Below are 20,887 nucleotides of genomic sequence, written 5' to 3' on the forward strand. Positions count from 1 at the left end.
GTACTGGAGCCAGACCACCTGAGTTGAAATCTCAGCTCAGTCTATTAGCTGTGTGATTCAGAGCAAGGTAGTTTATCTCTCTGTGCCTCAGGTTTCTCTCTGTTTAACAGGGTTAATAATAGTACCTATCTCATAGGGCTGCTGAGAATGTTAATAGAACATCAGGATCATAATATGTGTTTAAGAAATGCTGATCTAAAAATGATATAGGCACAGCCTCTGCTCTCATTGACCTTCCAGCTTGAGAGGATGTAAAAAGTGACTAGGGAATTAAAATATGGCTTTAAAAGTAGTCTACTTTGTAATGAATGTAGCAAGGGTAATGGGGACACCAAGGAGAGAACCTAAGTCAAATTTTATTTGGATAGGGGTGTGTGTGTGTGTGTGTGTGTGTGTAGGTAAACATAAAGACACAAAGGTCTGAGAAGAGACTGTGATGTATTTGAGAAACTGAGGGACGTGTGTGTGTGTGTGTGTGTGTGCGTGTATGAAGGTAAACATAAAGACACAAAGGTCTGAGAAGAGACTGTGATGTATTTGAGAAACTGAGGGACGTGTGTGTGTGTGTGTGTGTGTGCATGTGTGAAGGTAAACATAAAGACACAAAGGTCTGAGAAGAGACTGTGATGTATTTGAGAAACTGAGGGACGTTCCACCAGACTGGGTTTTTGATAATACAAAGTATGAGAGATGGTCATAGACACACAGGGACCAGATCATCTGGGCTCAGTGAGTTTAAACTTTAACCTAGGAAGCTAGGATCTTAAGAAGGGAAGTGGTACAGCTTATGCTTTAGAAAGATAATTCTGGCTACAGAGTTTACAGTCAACAGAAGGGCCAAGGCAAAAAATCTGGGTGTACACCACAATCCAGGAATGCCTGAATGAAAGAGACGGAATGGGAACATTCAGAGTTGTGGGAATTTATGAGAATTTAAATATTGGGACTGAAACATTTTGGGAAAGTCAAGGATGATATTCAAATTTCTGACTGGGCTACTTATGAATTGATGGCTTGTTCCTTGAGTTGTGGAATTTATGGGGAAGGAAGATCTTAAAGGGAACAATGATGCTGTGTTTTACGTGCCTAGTTCAGTTCAGTTCAGTCGCTTAGTCGTGTCCGACTCTTTGAGAACCCATGAATCACAGCACGCCAGGCCTCCCTGTCCATCACCAACTCCCGGAGTTCACTCAACTCATGTCCATCGAGTCAGTGATGCCATCCAGCCATCTCATTCTCTGTCGTCCCCTTCTCCTCCTGCCCGCAATCCCTCCCAACATCAGAGTCTTTTCCAGTGACTTAACTCTTCGCATGAGGTGGCCAAAATATTGGAGCTTCAGCTTTAGCATCAGTCCTTCCAATGAATTCCCAGGACTGATCTCCTTTAGAATGGACTGGTTGGATCTCCTTGCAGTACAAGGGACTCTCAAGAGTCTTCTCCAGCACTATAGTTCAAAAGCACCAATTTTTCGGCGATCAGCTTTCTTCACAGTCCAACTCTCACATCCATACATGACCACGGGAAAAACCATAGCCTTGACTAGATGAACCCTGGTTGGCAAAGTAATGTCTCTGCTTTTTAATATGCTATCTAGGTTGGTTATAACTTTCCTTCCAAGGAGTAAGCGTCTTTTAATCTCATGGCTGCAAAGAGCATCTGCAGTGATTTTGGGGCCCCCCAAAAATAAAGTCTGATACTGTTTCCACTGTTTCCACATCTATTTCCCATGAAGTGATGGGACCAGATCCCATGATCTTAGTTCTTCGGATGTTGAGTTTTAGGCCAACTTTTTCACTCTTCTCTTTCACTGTCATCAAGAGGCTGTTTAGTTCCTCTTCACTTTCTGCCATAAGGGTGGTGTCATCTGCATATCTGAGGTTATTGATATTTCTCCCGGCAATCTTGGTTCCAGCCTGTGTTTCTTCCAGCCCAGCATTTGCCGTGATGTACTCTGCATAGAAGTTAAATAAGCAGGATGACAATGTACAGCCTTGACGTACTTCTTTTCCTATTTGGAACCAGTCCGTTGTTCCATGTCCAGTTCTAACTGTTGCTTCCTGACCTGCATACAAGTTTCTCAAGAGGCAGGTCAGGTGGTCTGGTAGTCCCATCTCTTTCAGAATTTTCCACAGTTAAGGGACATCCAAATGGAAGTATTCAGTGGCCAGATTTGTAGGTCTGAAGAAAGATGAAATATTAACACAGATAGAGAAACTATTTACTTGGGCAGAGGAAGGTTGATGTTCATGAGGCATAGCAGAAAAGTAAAGAGGAGAAATAGAGACATTATATAGGTATTATCAATTGAAGGAAACCGTGAGTCTAAAGAGTCAGATTGTCAGGTCAGTCACTGAAAGTTCAGAAGGGGCTGGCAGAGGCATTAGAAAAGAGGAAAACAGGGAAGAAGAAAGGTTGCATTCTGGGAACAAACTTGAAATATACCATGTGTTTGGTATACATTTCATTTCAAAACGTTCCAGTGTTTTGCTTTTCCAGGGATATATTTCCAGTCTTGCCTTCCCCAAATCCTCCTACGTAACTTCAAGAGGAAAGTGCAGAGCTGGAGATGAGCATAAAGAGCTGCCCCCCTCAGGCATTGAAGGCAGACTTGACTGAACAGAGCAGATGTAAAATTTCCTTCATAAATAAGAAATTAGCTGGTCTGACTGAAAATACCCTATAAATTTGATAGAGAATAAACAGACATATTCCTTGTTAGATTAACCATTTTATTATTATTATTTTTTTTGTCTTAGGTACAATTTTAGTCTTCCTCAAGTTAGAGCTGTGTTTTAATAATAAAAAAAACAGAATGTCTGATACTCCACAGTGTCAAAATATAATACACAGCTGCAGATTTTTTTCTGGAGTTATTAAAATTTGCCTTGACGCTTGCTTTACATCAGAAGGATTTTGTGGGAATCTAAATATGTATTTTCTTGCACAAGAGAGTGGAGCACAGCAGAAAGAACACAGGCATCGGCCACAATAAAGAGTGAATCCCAGTGTCTGGGTGAACAAAGATTTGTAGATTATCTCTGCGAGAAGTTTTTCTAAGTTTTGGCCTTAAAACCAAGTTCTTTATAAAGATAATGGGCAGAAACAGTACAAGCATTTTCATCTTTAATTTACTCAAAACAATTTACAGCAGAGAGTGAAATGGGGAAAGACATGGACACCAGATAGTAATGAAGATACAAAAAATATTTAGTAGATAAATGAATAGTTGGGAGCTAGAAATCCATAAGCTGGATGTTAGAATCAGCAGCACAAATATCTCAGTGCCTTGTACACTCTTAAGTTGTTTATTATAACCATGTGTCTGGAAGCCTATACAACTCACTGTTAACTATGTGGAAATACCATTCTGGAAAGGATTCACATTCAATCTCACTCTCTCATACTACTTTGGATAAGCAGAAAACACATATAAGTTGGATAAGTGATGAGTACAAAAACAAAAGTAACTTTTAAGCTTAAATCTAAATAATCTGCAATTAGGCACACACACAAATATATATTTATATAAAATATTTTACACATATATATTTATAAAATATGCTTATATAATATAATATATAATATTTGGGCTTCCCTGGTGGCTCAGCTGGTAGAGAATCCACCTGCCATGTGGGAGACCTGGGTTTGATCCCTGGGTTGGGAAGATTCCTTGGAGAAGGGAATGGCTACCTACTCCAGTATTCTGGCCTGGAGAATTCCATGGACTGTATAGCCCATGGGGTTGCAAAGAGTCAGACACGACTGACTTTCACTTTCACTTTTCATTTTATATAATATTTATATATAATATAATCATATATCTTTATATTTATATTTCATTTATATACTTTTTTCCTTTCTCAGTTGCATGGAAACTAGAGTAGTGATGACTGTTCTATGGTGGACTATAGGGAAGACTGACAATCACGTGAGTCCTGGTTTTCCCTCTGTGATACATGACTTAGTTAATGATTTATGTATTGTTGTTGGGTTAGGTATTTTAGCTATAAAGTTCTTCATGTTTAAAATGAAAATGTCCTTCTTTTACAGGACTTCTGGGGGGATAAATTGGAAGGACTGAAGCTGAAGTTCCAATACTTGGTCAACTAATGCAAAGAACTGACTCATTGGAAAGGACCCTGATGCTGGGAAAGATTGAAGGCAGGAGGAGAAGGGGACTACAGAGGATGAGATGGTTGGATGGCATCACAGACTCAATGGACGTGGGTTCAAGAAAACTCCAGGAGTTGGTGATGGACAGAGAAGCCTGGTGTGCTGCAGTCCATGGGATCACAAAGAGTTGGACACAACTTAGCAACTGAACTGAACATTTTTATAGCAGTGAATGGCATGAATAAAGTATTAAATGATTGTTCTCATCCATTTCTCCATATTTGGTGTCCTTTTTTTTTAATGATACAATTTATTTATTTATTTGGCTCTGCTGCGTCTTAGTTGCCACACGCAGGATCTTCAATCTTCATTGCAGCATGCCGGATCCTTAATTGGGGCATGTGGGATCTAGTTCCCCAACCAGGAATCAAACCCCAGTCCTCTGCTTTGGGAGCATGGAGTCTTAGCCACTGGACCACAAGGGAAGACCTATTTGGGTGTTCTTTGAGTTTACCATGGAACTTAATTTCTATTACCACTGCTGTCTCCAAATTTTCTTATTTTCCTTCTATCATCATGACCACCATCTCACTACCATTTACAGAAGACCTGCTCTATCAGAGACATACAGCAAGAGTCCGAAGAATTTTACTGATGTTATTTCATTTTACCCTCACAGCATTAAGTGGTATATCCCTATATCCCATACTTATCTTCTTCTTCTTCATTTTTTTTTTTTTTTTTTTTTTTACAGAGGAAGAAACTGGTTAATAGTATAATTTGCTTACGTTAACAGCAAGGGCACACAGATATTTAACTAAATTTTGGTCCTCTAGTTCTAAATCCTGTTAGCCTAAAAATGTCAAATAATTTGCTATTAAGTTTTGAGAATTTCTACCATCCCTTGTGTTTCTTGATATTATGTGGTATTTAGGCACTGCCATGGATTAAACATATATATACACAGTACACGATATGTAGTTTAAGAAGCTCTATAGATTATAAGAGTTCACCAGAAAATTTTGCAACAAACTAAACTCCTAGTGGGCAGAGACTTTTCTTTATCTTGAAATCCCAGCTCAGGGACAGCAGGGGGGATTAACTGCATTTCAGAAACTTGAAATAGCTTCACAAGTTCTTGTATGAGACATTTTTGTGTTATGTTTTGGTTTGGTTTTCAGAACCTCTGAAACTTTATTAAACTATATTATTATTATTGTTGTTCAAATATTACATTAATACTATCTCATCTGATAACTGTATATTTTGTGTGCCTTTCCCTAATTCTCCTTTAAATAATGATTATCATAATTACAGTATCACTTTAACGTAATCTTTATTAACTCTACTACTGCAAATGACTGGAAAAAAACTTTCAATGTAAATTAACTCTGACATATTCTGTTTAATAATTTTCTGTTTCAAGATTGCTGGGAGAAATATCAGTAACCTCAGATATGCAGATGACACCACCCTTATGGCAGAAAGTGAAGAGGAACTCAAAAACCTCTTGATGAAAGTGAAAGAGGAGAGTGAAAAGGTTGGCTTGAAGCTCAACATTCAGAAAACGAAGATCATGGCATCTGGTCCCATCACTTCATGGGAAATAGATGGGGAAACAGTGTCAGACTTTATTTTTTGGGGCTCCAAAATCATTGTGGATGCTGAATGCAGCCAGGAAATTAAAAGACACTCCTTGGAAGGAAAGTTACGACCAACCTAGATAGCATATTAAAAAGCAGAGACATTACTTTGCCAACCAAGGTCCGTCTAGTCAAGGCTATTGTTTTTCCTGTGGTCACGTATGGATGTTAGAGTTGGACTGTGAAGAAAGCTGATCGCCGAAGAATTGATGCTTCTGAACTGTGGTGTTGGAGAAGACTCTTGAGAGTCCCTTGGACTGCACGGAGATCCAACCAGTCCATTCTAAAGGAGATCAGTCCTGGGTGTTCATTGGAAGGACTGATGCTAAAGCTGAAACTGCAATACTTTGGCCACCTCATGTGAAGAGTTGACTCACTGGAAAAGACTCTGATGCTGGGAGGGACTGGGGGCAGGAGGAGAGGGGGACAACAGAGAATGAGATGGTTAGATGGCATCACCGACTCAATGGACATGGGTTTGGGTGGACTGCAGGAGTTGGTGATGGACAAGGAGGCCTGGTGTGCTGTGATTCATGGGGTCCCAAAGAGTCGGATACGACTGAGCGACTGAACTGAACTGAAGCGGCCAAAACTTGAAAATAATATTCCTTTTTAGTGTAACATGGGAACAAGTAGCACTCATTGAAATATACTTAACCTGCAACACTCATGCAGTGCCTGAGCTTGATGTTTTGGTTAATGACTTGAACCTTGAGGTGAGGGGAGACCAGCTGCTCACCATCTGTTGTGTGACCACTGGGAGAATTATTGGATTCTGTAAGATTGGGCTTATAAAAGTCTGTGAAATGCTTACCTTAAGAGAATATGATGTTTGAAAAGAGGAAGGTATAACATGCATTGGCACATTTTAGCATGAATGAGGTATAAAGGCATTCTTAAAAAAAGAAACATTAACTTTATCATATTTGATTGACAAACTAAAAGGCACAAAAATATAAATAAGAGAATACATAATACACATTTTTTTTATGAAAACTGTTTCACTAGTTCTTTATTTCATTCTAATCCAACAGCTGTGGCAATATGACCTATACTTTGTAAATGAACTAAGTGAACTGGAGAGTGATTGAAATGACAGACAACAAAAGTGTGTACTATAATATTATCTACAGATTGTCCATCATACAGTATGAATGACAGGTCTTCTGTTTTCCTGACCGTATTTTAAAAGACAGAATACGTCAAAGTAGACAGTGAACTGTAACATGTTACAACATCCTTGTTCTCATATAGGACTATCTTGAAAAAAATCTGAGTTTTATACAGATAAACATGAGTACTGGACATATGGGCTGTATCTTCATAAGTTCAAAGAATGGACTTATTTCATTAATACCATTCTTACTCTCTTCAGAGTAACATCTCTCTTCAGAGAATAAGAACACTTCCTTTTGGATATCTGATCTGATATATAAGCATGCCTAGTAGAGATATAAAGTCAAAGAGCACTCATCTCTGCATATTTTATGGGATCAGATTTGCCCACTTCTCGATTTCCCTTTGTGCTCATAAAATTCAGTGCTGTGCAAGAACTCATTTTCAGCACCATTAAAAATATTTTTGCACTATGATTTGATTTTAAATATCTTGCCTTTGTTGCTTATCTCACAATGTTTTTCTATCTTGAAAGATACAAAGAATATATTCTGTCCTAGTTTTGATATGAAATATCCCCAGTTTATTTATAAAATATGATTGAATATATCTTTTATCACCAGTTCATATTATCTTTTAGTTGTGACATTTACATTGCCTCTATATTTTATTTTACATATCCCTGCATAAAATAAAAATTCAATTACTCAGGAGAGATGTTAACAATATGCTGCAACAAATTAGAGGCTATTAAAGCAGTTTTGATAAAAGTATAATCACAAAACACATTATCAGTTCTTATAAATATTCTGGGGTCAGAAGAAAGAAAAATATTTAAAAGCTAGTCTAAAGTTTCATAAATTGACTTTTAAGCATGACTAGATCATGCAAATAGGGAGTTCTTAGGAAGAGGTGAGAAAAATGCACAATTAAAGAATATTAATAACATATTAGGTCATGTAGGGGTTATATCGGAGAAGGCAATGGCAAGCCACTCCAGTACTCTTCCCTAGAAAATCCCATGGATGGAGGAGCCTGGTAGGCTGCAGTCCATGGAGTCGCTACGAGTCAGACATGACTGAGTGACTTCACTTTCACACATTGGAGAAGGAAATGGCAACCCATTCCAGTGTTCTTGACTGGAGAATCCCAGGGACGGGGGAGCCTGGTAGGCTGCCATCTATGGGGTCACACAGAGTTGGACACGACTGAAGTGACTTAGCAGCAGCAACAGGGGTTATATAAGATTAGATTATGTAGGGTTATTATAGAAACGAGCAATTTGCACAGAGGAGAGTATTAAATGCTAATAATGCTAAGTTATATTAAATTAAAATTATTTGATTTTCATTTTGTGAACATTTTAAAATAGAGTATGTATGAGTTCACTGTATTATATATTGTACATTTTTAATTATTTTATTTTTAAAAATTTTTATTTAATAAATGGTACAAAGCACAATGCCATAAACATTAACAGTTAAAATTTCACCAAATGAAAAAAATACTATAGAATACACAGTTGCAAAAAGCTACATTAAGTTATTTTACAACTGCCTCAAACTGTAAAAAGAAAAAAAACCCAATGCCATACCTAAGTTATCCCTCTCTCAAAATAATGCCATTTATATTATAAACCACGAGCTCCCCATCAAAAGACGGGAACTGCTTTTGTTAATTCATATATATATATATGACTGTATCACTTTGCTATACACCTGAAACAAACACAACACTGTAAATAAAATATAGTATAATATAAAATAAAAATAAGTAACAGATCTTTGGGGCTTTACACACAAGTTAGAGTTCCTATCAGAGGGATAACAGCACCACAGCCGTACTGAATCCTCATGAGGGAGGCACACGAATGACTGGATTACAAGAGTTACGAGAATGAGAGGTGCTCATTGTACATTTTTCTAGTTGTAGCAAAATAACGTTAACATTCTTCCTGCCACTAAGCCAATAACAGAAATGTAATTATTCTGTTTGCCATCATTTAGAATTTCAGGTTTTAATATTTTTATTGTGCCCAGGTGAAGTTACTGACTTATATTGCAAAGAATATTTTAATGGATAGTTACCTAAGCAGCTGGATTCATCAGGCTGGAAATCCATGCAGTCAGCAAAACCATCACAGCGCTTGTGTACTGGAATACAGCTGTTAGAAGAGGAGCATGTCAAACCTCCATGAGGACAGCTCTTGTTGGCTGAAGAAAAGAACAGTAATAATCACTTTAAAAAATGGATTTCTTACTCCATTGTGTAAATGTACCACAGCTTTCTTATCCATTCGTCTGCAGATGGACATCTAGGTTGCTTCCATGTCCTGGCTATTATAAACAGTGCTGCGATGAACATTGGAGTACACGTGTCTCTTTCAGTTCTGGTTTCCTCGGTGTGTATGCCCACAAGTGAGATAGCTGGGTCATATGGCAGTTCTATTTCCAGCTTTTTAAGGAATCTCCACATTGTTTTCCATAGTGGCTGCACTAGTTTGCATTCCCACCAACAGTGTAAGAGGGTTCCCTTTTCTCCACACCCTCTCCAGCCGTTTGGATAGCAGCCATTCTGACTCAGCAATTAAAAAGAATACATTTGAATCATTTCTAATGAGGTGGATGAAACTGGAACCTATTATACAGAGTGAAGTAAGCCAGAAAGAAAAACACCAATACAGTATATTAACGCATTTATATGGAATTTAGAAAGATGATAATGATAACCCTGTATACGAGACAGCAAAAGAGGCACAGATGTATAGAACAGTCTTTTGGACTCTGGCAGAGGACAAGGGTGGGATGATTTGGGAGAATGGCATTGAAACATGTATATTATCATATGTGAAATGAATCGCCAGTCCAAGTTCGATGCATGATACAAGATGCTCAGGGCTGGTGTACTGGGATGAACCAAAGGGATGGGATGGGGAGGGAGTGGGAGGGGGATTCAAGATGGGGAACACATGTACACCTGGGGCAGATTCATGTCAATGTATGGCAAAACCAATACAATAATGTAAAGTAATTAGCCTTCAATTAAAATAAATAATCTAAAAAAATTGATTTCTTCTAATAATATAAGCCAAATTTGTTTTATCGTTCATTTCTCTAGCCTTATTATTTTTAAAATTTTTAAAAATCTGTTCTATATTGGAGTATAGTCGATTGGGATAGTAACAGGTGAACAGCACAGGGACTCAGCCATACATATACCTGTATCCATGCCTCTCACATTCCCCCCGCCTCCAGGCTGCCACATAATACTGATCAGAGTTCCCTGTTCTAGCCTTACTTTTAAACTGTAGAGTTCTTAATGAAGAAAACTTCAATTTAATGAAATTTCGTTAAAAAACTGTCAATACAATCATCGTCCAGCTGTGCATCATGTAGTATTATTCACATACGTATGTATAAAATGCTTTGTGTATGTTTTATGGTCTGAACTGATTTTAGACTAGTGAACTTTAATATCAAGGCAGATCTCTGTTTATACTTCTGTTGCTCCCCTAACATCTCTATATCATGTGCTATTGAATTAGCAGAGACTGTAACTTGTATGAATGTTCATCCATTTCCACCTGGGTCATAAGCCATGGGTAGTCAGTGGGTATCTGTTATTCCAGGTGATGGTGAAGGTCACTGCAGCCCAAGGCACTGTGACTACATGCCTTGAAAGCACTGTCAGTGCATGATGTAGGTATTTCACTACTTCCAGAGTCTCCTGCTGGATTGATTTCAAGGGGCAAGCATAAGTCTTGTGCATAAGACTTTGGCTATTTCAGAAAACTGCCTTTATGGATGCCCATCAAGACTACTGACAGCTCAACGGCAATCTAGTCCTGAAAAGTACTTGACCTTTCTCAGATGCTACTTTTAATCCTGTAATTGTATTCTTGTACCCTTTATTTGAATATTTTAACCCAAAGTTGCTGCCAAAAATTTATAAAAGATTGATCTATGAAGTTACTTCAACTTGAATAAAGACAATTAAGCTCAAATTTTTCAAGCTAAATTGGTATTTTTAGAACACTCAGGAGTAAATTCCCCATGTATGGGTCTTGCAGAGATTTTGTCAGTTATGTCACATTTTTTAAGTATATTTAAAAAAGTTGGGTTGGAAGGAGTTATTTATTTGAATCGTAGGTTATTGATCAAAGGTTATTGACAAGTTTTGTTTGAGAACTGCCCATCACCATTTAATGTCAAGTAGGACAGAAAAATGCTTTTAAGAGTATATATTTTCATTGACCAAAACTGTTGGATCTGAAAAATTCAAGTGATACTCTTCATTGACTGATTCTTCCTGCTAGAACATTAATTCCCACCAATAAATAATATTGAGCTGCCTTACTGTAAGTAAGACATTATGCTTAGCACTTCCACTGGTAAGTGTAGGAAAGAGATTTTGAAAACAGTAATCAAAACATATGGAGCAACAAAATGAAGATAACAATGTAAGAATGATTACTGTTTCAAAGAAAATATGAGAAATGTCATAAGGCCAGACTTAGCTAGAAAAGCATTGGTATAGGTAAGTATGACAGAAACAAGAGATTCCTTTAGTATAGGGAAGTCTGTAAAGGGTGAAAGTAGGAATAGAGTCTTGAGATATTATTTACAAATTAATGCTTCCAGAGATAAGCCATTTAACAGAGTGGGAATCAAATCTACAGACTGGGAATCAACATTTTTGATATTGGAACAGTAAGTAAAGCAGTTTGCCTAGGCTGGAAAATTTCTGTGAAGAGGTAGGAGAGACAAATCTAAAACCAAAGGCTGAAACCAGACTGTAGAAATGGCTAAAGTGGTAGGATAAGAAGCTAGAGAAAAAGCTCTTTAAGCTTTTCTAAAGGGTAAAATAATTTTAGGATATACATTGACAGGATAAATAATATTCCAAACCAAGTAAACTAAGAATAATTTTCCAACTCTTATAGGATGAAGAGATGTTTATAAAAATAAAAAAAGGATTGTGTCTCTAGAGCCTGCAAGCCATATTTTCTGAAGCATACATGCCTACAGCCTGTGCTCCACAACAAGAGAAGCCACCACAATGAGAGGCCAGTTCATGGCAACTGGAGAGTAGACCCACATAGCAAGAAGACCCAGAGCAACCCAAGATAAGTTTAAAAATATGAATGTTTGACTAAAAACATGCATCAATATATCCACGTATATATGTATATGACAAAGGTCCCCATGGTCAAAGCTATGTTTTTGCCAGTAGTCATGTATGGATGAGAGAGTTGGACCACAAAGAAGACTGCTGCTGCTGCTAAGTCGCTTCAGTTGTGTCCGACTCTGTGTGACCCCATAGACGGCAGCCCACCAGGCTCCCCCATCCCTGGGATTCTCCAGGCAAGACCACTGGAGTGGGTTGCCATTTCCTTCTTCAATGCAGGAAAGGGAAAAGTGAAAGTGAAGTCGCTCAGTCGTGTTTGACTCTTAGCGACCCCATGGACTGCAGCCTACCAGGCTCCTCCGTCCATGGGATTTTCCAGGCAAGAGTACTGAGAGCTGACTAAGTGATGCTTTCAAACTGTGGTGCTGGAGAAGATACTTTAGAAACCCTTGGACTGCAAGGAGATCAAATAGTCAATTCTAAAGGAAATCAACCCTGAAGATTTACTGGAAGGACTGATGCTGAAGCTCCAATATTTTGGCCACCTAATGTGAAGAGCTGACTTATTGGAAAAGACCATGATGCTGGGAAAGATTCAGGGTAGGAGGAGAAGTGGGGGACAGATGATGAGATGGTTGTATGGCATCACTGACTCAATGGACATGAGACTGAGCAAACTCTGGGAGATTGTGAAAAACAGAAAAACCTGGTGTGCTGCCATCCATGGGGTCTCAAAAAGTCAGACATGACCGAGCCACTGAACAACAGCAATGTATGCATATGCATTTTATCATTGTTTTGCATTGCTAGGAGCTGAAAGATCATACAAGAGAACAGTTTTAAGGTTTTAAATAATATGTTGAAATTTGTATACAAAGATGATGGTGCTTATCTACTTGTAGAGCATTATTTTGGACCCTTCTTTTCTCAGAAATACTAATCCAATTCATATTCCTTAACCCAATTTTCAGTATGACTGAGAGCTTAAAGTTTATTGTACAATGAAAAGTTCTAACTTGTAAATGATGTAAATGTTCAACCATAGCCCAAGTGTCATTGAAAGACATAAAATATATATAAGAAAACACATGGTTTCAATTTGTAGAAAATTTTACTCTTTTCTTTCTATAGAAAGTTTACAGTTTAGCTAATTTAAAATTGGCCTTTCACGTAATTAAATTAGAAACTAAAATCTTAGTTTTTGTGGTATTTTAAATGATATAATATTAAAGTTAATGAATACTTATTAAAATTGTGTTTTAAAAGTAGGTGGAAAACCTATGTGATGAATACTTATTGACCCCTACACAGCAAAGGACTGAAAGTAGGAAAACAAATGGAATCATTACTTTCTTTTTATCCATTATTAATACATATACAACAAAACATTTTCCAAAATTAGTCCAAATAGCTATAAATAAAATTTATAGGAAAATCAGGTTTCAAAATATTTCCTTGCACAATATCAACTTTTGCCACATTCTCTTTCAAACATTATGGTTTCATGGCTATAAAAATACTTATTTCAATCTGTCATCACCCTAGAAGGTTGATACTCTTTCTAACCAAAATAAACTAAGTACCACAGTGCATTTTATGGCTTTTAGCTCATTCGCTTAGGTAGATGATACATTAAAAATAAACAGCTGATGAATGATGGCTCATCAAAGTTACTTTTGTAAAGTAATATCCCTTTTGAAGATTATATCTGCTACATAAGAAATATACACAAAAGTAAAGCATATATGACTATGGCTGTGTATCTATTTGCTATTAAAATGAAAGGTCATATATGTAGCAGATTAACATTTCCAACATTAGAGGAGCTATGATTTTGTGCCATGAGAATGAAGGTGACAAGCCCTTCAAGGCAGACACACACCTAGTATGAAGCAGGATGGATATGTACTCTGTCCCTGAACAAAACCAATCAGTACTCTTATTAAAATACCTTAGCATCATGTTGAATAAACTAAGGAACACCTTTGTAAGAAGCTGACAAATACAAAGGGTAAAAATTAAAAAACGCTTACTCCTTGGAAGGAAAGTTATGACCAACATTGATAGTATATTAAAAAGCAGAGACATTACTTTGCCAACCAAGGTCCGTCTAGTCAAGGCTATGGTTTTTCCCGTGGTCATGTATGGATGTGAGAGTTGGACTGTGAAGAAAGCTGATCGCCGAAGAATTGATGCTTTTGAACTGTGGTGCTGGAGAAGACTCTTGAGAGTCTCTTGGACTGCAAGGAGATCCAACCAGTCCATTCTAAAGGAGATCAGTCCTGGGTGTTCATTGGAAGGACTGATGCTAAAGCTGAAACTGCAATAGTTTGGCCATCTCATGCGACGAGTTGACTCACTGGAAAAGACTCTGATGCTGGGAAAGGTTGGGGGCGGGAGGAGAAGGGGACGACAGAGAATGAGATGGCTGGATGGCATCACCGACTCTGTGGACATGAGTCTGAGTGAACTCCGGGAGTTGGTGATGGACAGGGAGGCCTGGCGTGCTGTGATTCATGGGGTTGCGGAGAGTCAGACACGACTCAGCGACTGAACTGAATCTTTATACACAGGGTGCTGAGATCATAGCTAACAAATTGAAAGTGAAAGTGAAAGTCACTCAGTCATGTCCGACTCTTTGTGACCCCATGAACTCCATGGAATTCTCCAGGCCAGAATTCTGGAGTGGGTAGTCTTTCCCTCCTCCAGAGGATCTTCCCAACCCAGGGATTGAACCCAGGTATCCCACATTACAGGTGGATTCTTTACCAGCTGAGCGACAAGGGAAGCCCAAGAATACTGGAATAGGGAGCCTAGCCCTTCTCCAGCAGATCTTCCTGACCCAGGAATCGAACTGGGGTCTCCTCCTTGCAAGCGGATTCCTTACCAACTGAGCTATCAGGGAAGCAACAAATTGAAAGGCCAGCAATAAAACTTGATAAAGGTTGGCCTACAAGTCTTAGGAGCACAACCCCACTCCTAATTTTCAGAAGTGGCACTTAACTTCGTAAAATACATCAACTACTTCTAGAACATAAACAAAAAAGTTGTGTGTGCTCAGTTGCTCAGTCATGGCCAGACTTTTGTAACCCTGTGGACTGTAGTTCGCCAGGCTCCTTTGTCTGTGGGATTTTCCAGGCAAAATTATTGAAGTGGGTTGCCATGCCCTCCTCCAGAGGATCTTCCCAACCCAGAGACTGAACCCACATCTCTTGCATTTCCTTCATTGGCAGGTGGATTCTTTACCACTAGTGTCACCTGGGAAGCCCATCAATTAAAGTTAGATAGCAGTAAAACTATTCACCTCCCCATCCACTGGTCACAATTATCTCTCTTATTGATAAAGGGCATCCATGTGCCTCTCTGGATCCATCTCCATCTTCTCTCCTTGCTCTGGGCCCTAGGAGGCGGAACATCTTTCTTTGTCTTCTAGCTTTGATTGGGTTTGATTGATGGGTGCCATCAGTGGGAGGTTAATGTAGAGGAAGAGACTGTGAGATTACCAGTGGTTAGCTGCTCCCATTACAAATGCCACATCCTTTATCAAGTAGCTCTCCTTGACTCTAGATTCAAACAACTGTTCCTTCTTCCCTCATCCTTTGGGTGACAAAAGACCTCCTTGTGGTTTTCCTATGCATATTATTTCCCTAATAAATAATTCCTTTATTAAAATAGTCTAAAATTACACAATATCAACATGCCAGCTATTTCTTGTCAGGACACTGACTGATACAGCTGATGAAATAAAAATCTTCATGGTGAATAGATTTCTTTCAGAGGAATATCAATGAGAAGAATGTTTCTAGTTTGGGGTTATTTCCCCATATCATTAAACCATACTTATTTTTTTCTACTTCCTTTAAGGAAATTGGACATTTCTGGGCAAACAAAAGTGTCACTAACTAAAGTGACACTTTTATAAAAAATATGTTACCAATGGAAATACACGATTAAATACAAATTATTTTTAAATGTTGGACTCACCATATGCTCTGTTTAAGCATTCTGATCACTAAACATGTATTTTTATAAAAATAAAAGACTTTTAAATATCAATTGCTATCGATTTTCCTGTATAAAATTTCAAACTTTTCAGAATTCTGTTCCTACAATGTTTAAAAACATACAAGTCTCACAAAACAAACAAACCAATCAACCAAACCTCTTATTTTGTCCTATATTCCAATGTCAATGCCACCTTCATGAAGGGGTTTTCTACAGCTGGCTTCCCTCTACGATTTCTCATCTTCTCCACAGAAGGCTGATGTCACAATTCTCTCCTCCCACTCCACAGGGTGTTACCTCTCCAGGATCACAGCAACTACTTTAGCTTTTTCCCAGTCTAAAAATTTTAGTCATAATTTTGTGTGATCTCACAGAAACATCTGAATCTGTGCATACCCTCTGATACATAGATTTCTACCTTTGATTTAAGATCATCAATCTCTTTTGGTTGCCCTCCTATGTCTATGACCACATCTCCCTATCTTTTGACTTTTTTTTTTAAACTATCCGTTAGATGTTACTTAGGATTCTGTCTCCCCCCTTATCTTTTTCCTCTATTATCTCATTTACAGCCATAGTCTGAATCATTGTATGCTAATAGCTTTTGTATCTTTATATATCTTCCTTGAACTCATTCCTGAGCTCCACACACCCATTTCAAAACATATTCTGAATGTTTCCACATGGGTAGCCAGAGATAATATAAATAAAACATGTTTAAAGGTGAAGCCACATTCTTACCCTAAGAGGTCCTTCTCTTCCTATTTTTCCCAGCTCAAGAAATGGCAGATTAGCTGTCTTGTTGCCTAGATCAGAAACTTGGAAACGATTATTGATTTCTTTCTCCTGCTCTTCACTTCACTTGAGTATCTCTTAAATCTAGTCATACTGTGCATCATACCATTAACTTAATCAACTCCTTACTATTTCAAGTGTGACATCTCCTAACCAGGCACCCATCCTCATTCCAATCCATTCCATGTACCACTTAAACTATCATGCCACTGGCATGATAGGGTGGACTCTTCAAGACCTAGTCCCTGCTTATCTCTCCCAACTTATTTCTACATTTTTCACCACAGACTCTAGTTACATGAAATATTCTTCAATCAAACAACTTTTCCTCTATTCTTGGAACATTCTCACTGGAATCAAGCATTTCAAGTTGCCTAATGACAAATTTGGCTCTGCAATCAGTTTTCATGTTAAAATTTATAGACACTCTGGAACCATAGTTGTTATTCAATAACGCTTTGGTTATCTCTCACAGAACTTACCACATAGTATCCCAACTATCATTTACTACTCTCCTTCACTAATACAGAATGTATCTAACAACCTGAGCTTGTATCGAGACATGTCCATTGGATCATCAATGCCCATTACAACGTGTGGCATAAATTACATCCTTAAGGTCCGTCTAGTCAAGGCTATGGTTTTTCCAGTGGTCATGTATGGATGTGAGAGTTGGACTATAAAGAAGGCTGAGCGCAGAAGAATTGATGCTTTTGAACTGTGGTGTTGGAGAAGACTCTTGAGAGTCCCTTGGACTGCAAGGAGGTCCAACCAGTCCATCCTAAAGGAGATCAGTCCTGGGTGTTCATTGGAAGGACTGATGTTGAAGCTGAAGCTCCAATACTTTGGCCACCTGATGTGAAGAGCTGACTTATTTGAAAAGACCTTGATGCTGGGAGAGATTGAGGGCAGGAGGAGAAGGGGACGACAGAGGATGAGATGGTTGGACGGCATCACCGACTAGATGGACATGGGTTTGGGTGGACTCTGGGAGTTGGTGATGGACAGGGAGGCCTGGCATGCTGCGGTTCACGGGGTCACAAAGAGTCGGACACGACTGAGCGACTGAACTGAACTGACCTGAATGAAGGCTTGTGAATAAATGAATGACAGTTTATAAAATGCCATTCTAAATAAAAAAATGAGTCCAGAAAAAAAAAATGTTATGCTTTCGATTGTTTAGTAAATTGTCACCATCGGATGACAATCCTATAATCATTGCTCTAGCATTTTGTCCACAATTTATTTTCAGGCAATTTTCCCTACAGAGTCATAACTCACTAAATATTTTGGAGATGGAGAAGAGCAATTCTTTCACAGTACCATCTGTTCCTAATGTACACTTATTTCCCTTTAGGAGCAGAATTCCATATATTACTATCTCATCAAATACCAGTTTTCTAACATACATCTAAAAGTATAAGAATACAGTATCTTCCTATGCTTCTCTTTAAATAGTACTGTTATTTGAAGTCAAATACCATATGACTATATTGAGCTTAATCTGATTTCTTTTTTCTTTTTCTTTTTTTAAATTTGGCCAAGCCACAAGATTTGTGGGATCTTAGTTCCCACAACCAGGGATCGAACCTGTGCCTATAGCAGAGAAAGTGCCAATAAATAATCACTGGACCACCAGGGAATTCCTTAACTTAATCTGAATTCTAACAGCCAAATTCTATTATTGCCTTGATCAGAACAGGGATAAGTAACTTGGCTTCCTCTTTCTCTTTTGCCTCTATTTGTTTAACTTGCCTCTAAAACAATATTATATGACCTCACAAATTGATTTACTATAGAAAGAATAAACAAGTAGGAAATTACAGGGAAATAGAAAGCCAAGGAAAAGAGATTCACTGATTTAAAGCTGAAACTTTTAAACATACAAAAAAAAAAAAAAACATACAAAAACTGTCTTACTTTACTTCACTCATCTTCATGCCTTTGGCAATAGATATCATAATTCTGGATGCTCACACAAAATGGGGCACTGAAACAGCCTTCTGTTTTTTCCCAATACCCCCCTCTTACAGTTACATTCCAAACTCTACTGCTCCAAAAAAAGTGGCCACTAACATATGGCTTATGGAGCTCTATCACTGCAGCTCATATACAGTGTGATATACCATGAAACCAGACAAAAAATAACTAAATAAAATGCTAGTGGTGCCTTGACTCCATGATTATGTGCTCACCTTAAAGATTTGTGTAATTTGTGTAATTACTTAATTAACTCTCTTCCTTCTCTATCTGACATAGGCTAATTATAATAAAGAAAGAAGTTGATGAATGCAGGACTGAGAATTCTACATGCATTCTCTCCAATTCTTACAGCCCTGTAAGGTAGGTATGACATGGGTGGTGAGACTGACTCAAATGACTTTCCCCAGATTGTACAGGTAGTAAGTGATGAAGACGCGGTCAAACCAGATGTCCCACCGATTTACTCTGGCATTAACTGTTTTTTTTTTTTTAAATTTATTTGTTTATGGTGGTGCTAGGCCTTTGTTGCTGTGTGTGGACTTCCTTGAGTTGTGGCAAGTGGGGGCTACTCTCTAGTTGTGGTGTGTGGGCTTCTCCTCACCATGCTTCCTTTTGTTACAGAGCATGGCATCCAGAGCACAGGCTCAGTAGCTACGGCACACAGATTTAGTTGCTCTGCGGCATGTGGAATCTTCCTTGACCAGGGATGGAACCCATGTCCCTTGCATTGGCAGGTAGCTTTTTATCTATTGTATTACCAGGGAAATCTTGCATTAACTCTTGCGGACATAACATCTGTCAAGGTCCAGGTCTAAACCCTAATTACATTTATTCACTAAATGGATATTTCCTCACTTGCTTGTGCCATCTTCATGAACATTTTTAGGGGGAAGAAATTATAATTACATGTCTTTAATCCATCCCCACACACATTTTAAAAACTAACGGAACTGTAAGAGCATCCCCTATATGAATGATTAAGATGCAAATATAAAAAGGAGATTAGACACATCTAACAGAGATTAGTATGACTACAAACAAAATGTTTCTGGAAATGCTAAGCAAGGACTGTACACTTTGTTCAGCAACATAGCACAAACAACTTTGTTATTGATGATATGATCATGCTAAGACTCTAGAGAACTTTGTTTTATCTGTCAAGCTCTCTCTATCATTTCCAAACAGCATTTCTTCCCTGGAACACTGAATGAATGAAAATAACTCACAGCAGCCAGATTCGTCTTCATTAAAGTAGCAGTCAGGCACTCCATCACAAAGCAGGAGGGACGGGATACACTCATGGGTGGAGCACTGGAATTCTGCTTGACCACAGAGCTGAGGAAGGGGGTCTAAAGGACAATCCATTTCATCAGTTCCATCTGTGCAATCTTCCTGTCCATTACATTTCCCTTCAAGAGGGACACACTGGACAGCGTAGATACAAGAAAACTGATCAGCTTCACACAGTGATGGCTGTATTGTGACAAGACCTGAAAAAGAGAGCAAGTCATTTTCACATTAGGGGAGTTAGCTCTCTGGCCAGTGCTGAAACATTGTAAGATATCTTCAATGAAACATTTAGCTAATTTAAGTATTAATTTTCTATTAGGAATAATAAGAACTCTAACATAACAGGCCAACATGATTACAGAATACACCTTATCTTAACCTCAGAAAGGGCACCTTTACACCTTTTTATAAAGGGCATCATTACAGTTAAAAAATGACACTTTCCAATTAAAGAGGAAATTGTGATTCATATTCTTAAATTCAACCATCAGACTTTCTTGGAGGAGTAAAAATACTTTTATGGTAAGTTAGGCACTTTGAAGGGTTGCATTAATAATTTTAGCATTTAAGGAAATTGGCATTATGTCATTATACTAGTATAGAATTTATTAACTGTTTCTCAGTGACTTCAGCTTGGGGAATTTGGCTCCTGAGAACTTGGGGAAGACTGAGTCACAGAATTGAGGGCTGCTATGGTTTTGTCACACTATTCTTTGCCTTTCAGTCTTGATCACATTTCAAAGGTCCAAAAAATACAATATGTGCAGTCATATCAAGTAGAGATGAAAGCATAGCTTAAGCCAAGATATCACAC

The 20,887-nt window shown here is 38.2% G+C and overlaps 1 protein-coding gene across 2 annotated transcripts in view; it reads right to left on the reverse strand.

Annotated features, from left to right (window-relative positions):
• MALRD1 (MAM and LDL receptor class A domain containing 1) overlaps positions 1 to 20,887 on the reverse strand; it is a 596,047-nt gene that overhangs the window by 100,294 nt on the left and 474,866 nt on the right. For both annotated transcript variants that reach the window (XM_088844424.1, XM_055428153.2), the window contains 2 exons: positions 20,010 to 20,273; positions 8,961 to 9,086 (listed from right to left, as the gene is read on the reverse strand). In XM_088844424.1, the coding sequence (XP_088700550.1) occupies positions 8,961 to 9,086; positions 20,010 to 20,273 (390 nt within the window). The remainder of the gene's footprint in view (positions 1 to 8,960; positions 9,087 to 20,009; positions 20,274 to 20,887) is intronic.

This window comes from Moschus berezovskii, chromosome 15 (assembly GCF_049115385.1).
Source record: "Moschus berezovskii isolate FMDL1 chromosome 15, NW_MosBer_1.0, whole genome shotgun sequence".
NCBI classification, from domain to species: Eukaryota; Metazoa; Chordata; class Mammalia; order Artiodactyla; family Moschidae; genus Moschus; species Moschus berezovskii.